Here is a 1274-nt window from a genome sequence, read left to right on the forward strand (position 1 = left end):
TTCCGCTTCTGCGGGGACCTGGACTGCCCCGACTGGGTGCTGGCCGAGATCAGCACTCTGGCCAAAATCGTTAAGTGCCCGCGCCCCCCGCGCCCTCCTGCCCGTGCCGCCCCGGCCGCGCTGCTCACCCTTCTTCTTCTTCTTCTTCATCCCCGCAGTCGTCTATGAAGCTGAAGCTGATCTGCGCCCAAGTGCTGCGGGACCTGCTGGGCGAGGCCATCGACGTGAGTGTGAGGCTACCGCGGTAGAGGCCAAGTATAATGACATCATTAATTAATCTCGTGTTGGTAGTGCAAGCCTCAGCGTTAAGAATGCTACCAGCCGCTAGTAGTAGTAATAATAGGGAAATTAAGTGTTACTTGTCTTGCTAGTAAGATAGGAATTATGAGTGTTACCATTATTAGTAAATGTGTTATCTGGTGTTTACCTTGATGCTCTGCTCTCCTGCAGTATGAGAAGATCCTGAAGCTGACCTCGGATGCAAAGTTAGGTGAGAGCTGCTCCTGAGATCCCCCCAGGAAGTCATGCTTCGGGGATAGGCAGAAATCCAGCTGGGATTGCCTTCCCGAGGCAGGGAGCTCACCCTCCATCCTGCCCACAGAGTCGGGGGATGTGAAGGCAACTATTGCTGTCCTCGGCTTCATCCTCTCCAGTGCAGCCAAGCACAATGTGGACAGCGAGTCCCTGTCGAGTGAGCTGCAGCAGCTGGGGCTGCCCAAAGGTAGGGGGGACCACAGGCCAGGCGTGGTGGAATGTGCCCCACACGGTGCCCAGCTCTGCCTTCTTCATGCCCAGATGCAGGGCAGGCTGGCAGCTGTGCTGTCCCCCATCACCTGCTTCGGGGCTGGGGTGAGCAGGGTGGTTCTTTTGTCTTGTCCCTCCTCGTGAGCAGAGCACGCCAGCGGGTTGTGCCGTTCCTACGAGGAGAAGCAGAGCTCCCTCCAGGACAGCCTCAGGGCCTGCAGCCTGCGATGTGAGTGGGGTGTTGGGTCTGCCCAGGGCTTTGGGGGTCAGCGTCTGTCACTCTGCTGGAGTGAGCTGAGGTGCTGACGCTGCCCCATTGCCCACCCTAGTGAGCCAGCTGGGCTCGGTGCGCTGGCGGGTGGATTACACCCTCAGCTCCAGTGAGCTGCAGGAGGTCAGTGAGCCCCTGGTGCACCTGACCTTCAACGTGCGGGATGGGGAGCACGGGAAGTCAACTGCCATCCCCATGACCCTCTCGGCCGACAAGTTCCGAGTGCTGCTGGCAGGGGAGGAGGGGGGCAGCGGGACCG

At 59.5% G+C, this 1274-nt stretch overlaps 1 protein-coding gene across 1 annotated transcript in view; it reads left to right on the forward strand.

Annotated features, from left to right (window-relative positions):
- Positions 1 to 3: 3 nt before the first annotated feature.
- Positions 4 to 1274, forward strand: part of COMMD4 (COMM domain containing 4) — a gene marked incomplete at its 5' end in the record, with an annotated part of 1372 nt that continues 101 nt past the window's right edge. The window contains 6 exons of the mRNA XM_009071091.1: positions 4 to 69; positions 159 to 224; positions 451 to 490; positions 602 to 721; positions 893 to 973; positions 1074 to 1262. Of these exons, the coding sequence (XP_009069339.1) occupies positions 4 to 69; positions 159 to 224; positions 451 to 490; positions 602 to 721; positions 893 to 973; positions 1074 to 1262 (562 nt within the window). The remainder of the gene's footprint in view (positions 70 to 158; positions 225 to 450; positions 491 to 601; positions 722 to 892; positions 974 to 1073; positions 1263 to 1274) is intronic.

The sequence above is a fragment of the Acanthisitta chloris genome, unplaced genomic scaffold (genome assembly GCF_000695815.1).
Source record: "Acanthisitta chloris isolate BGI_N310 unplaced genomic scaffold, ASM69581v1 scaffold32943, whole genome shotgun sequence".
Classification (NCBI taxonomy): domain Eukaryota; kingdom Metazoa; phylum Chordata; class Aves; order Passeriformes; family Acanthisittidae; genus Acanthisitta; species Acanthisitta chloris.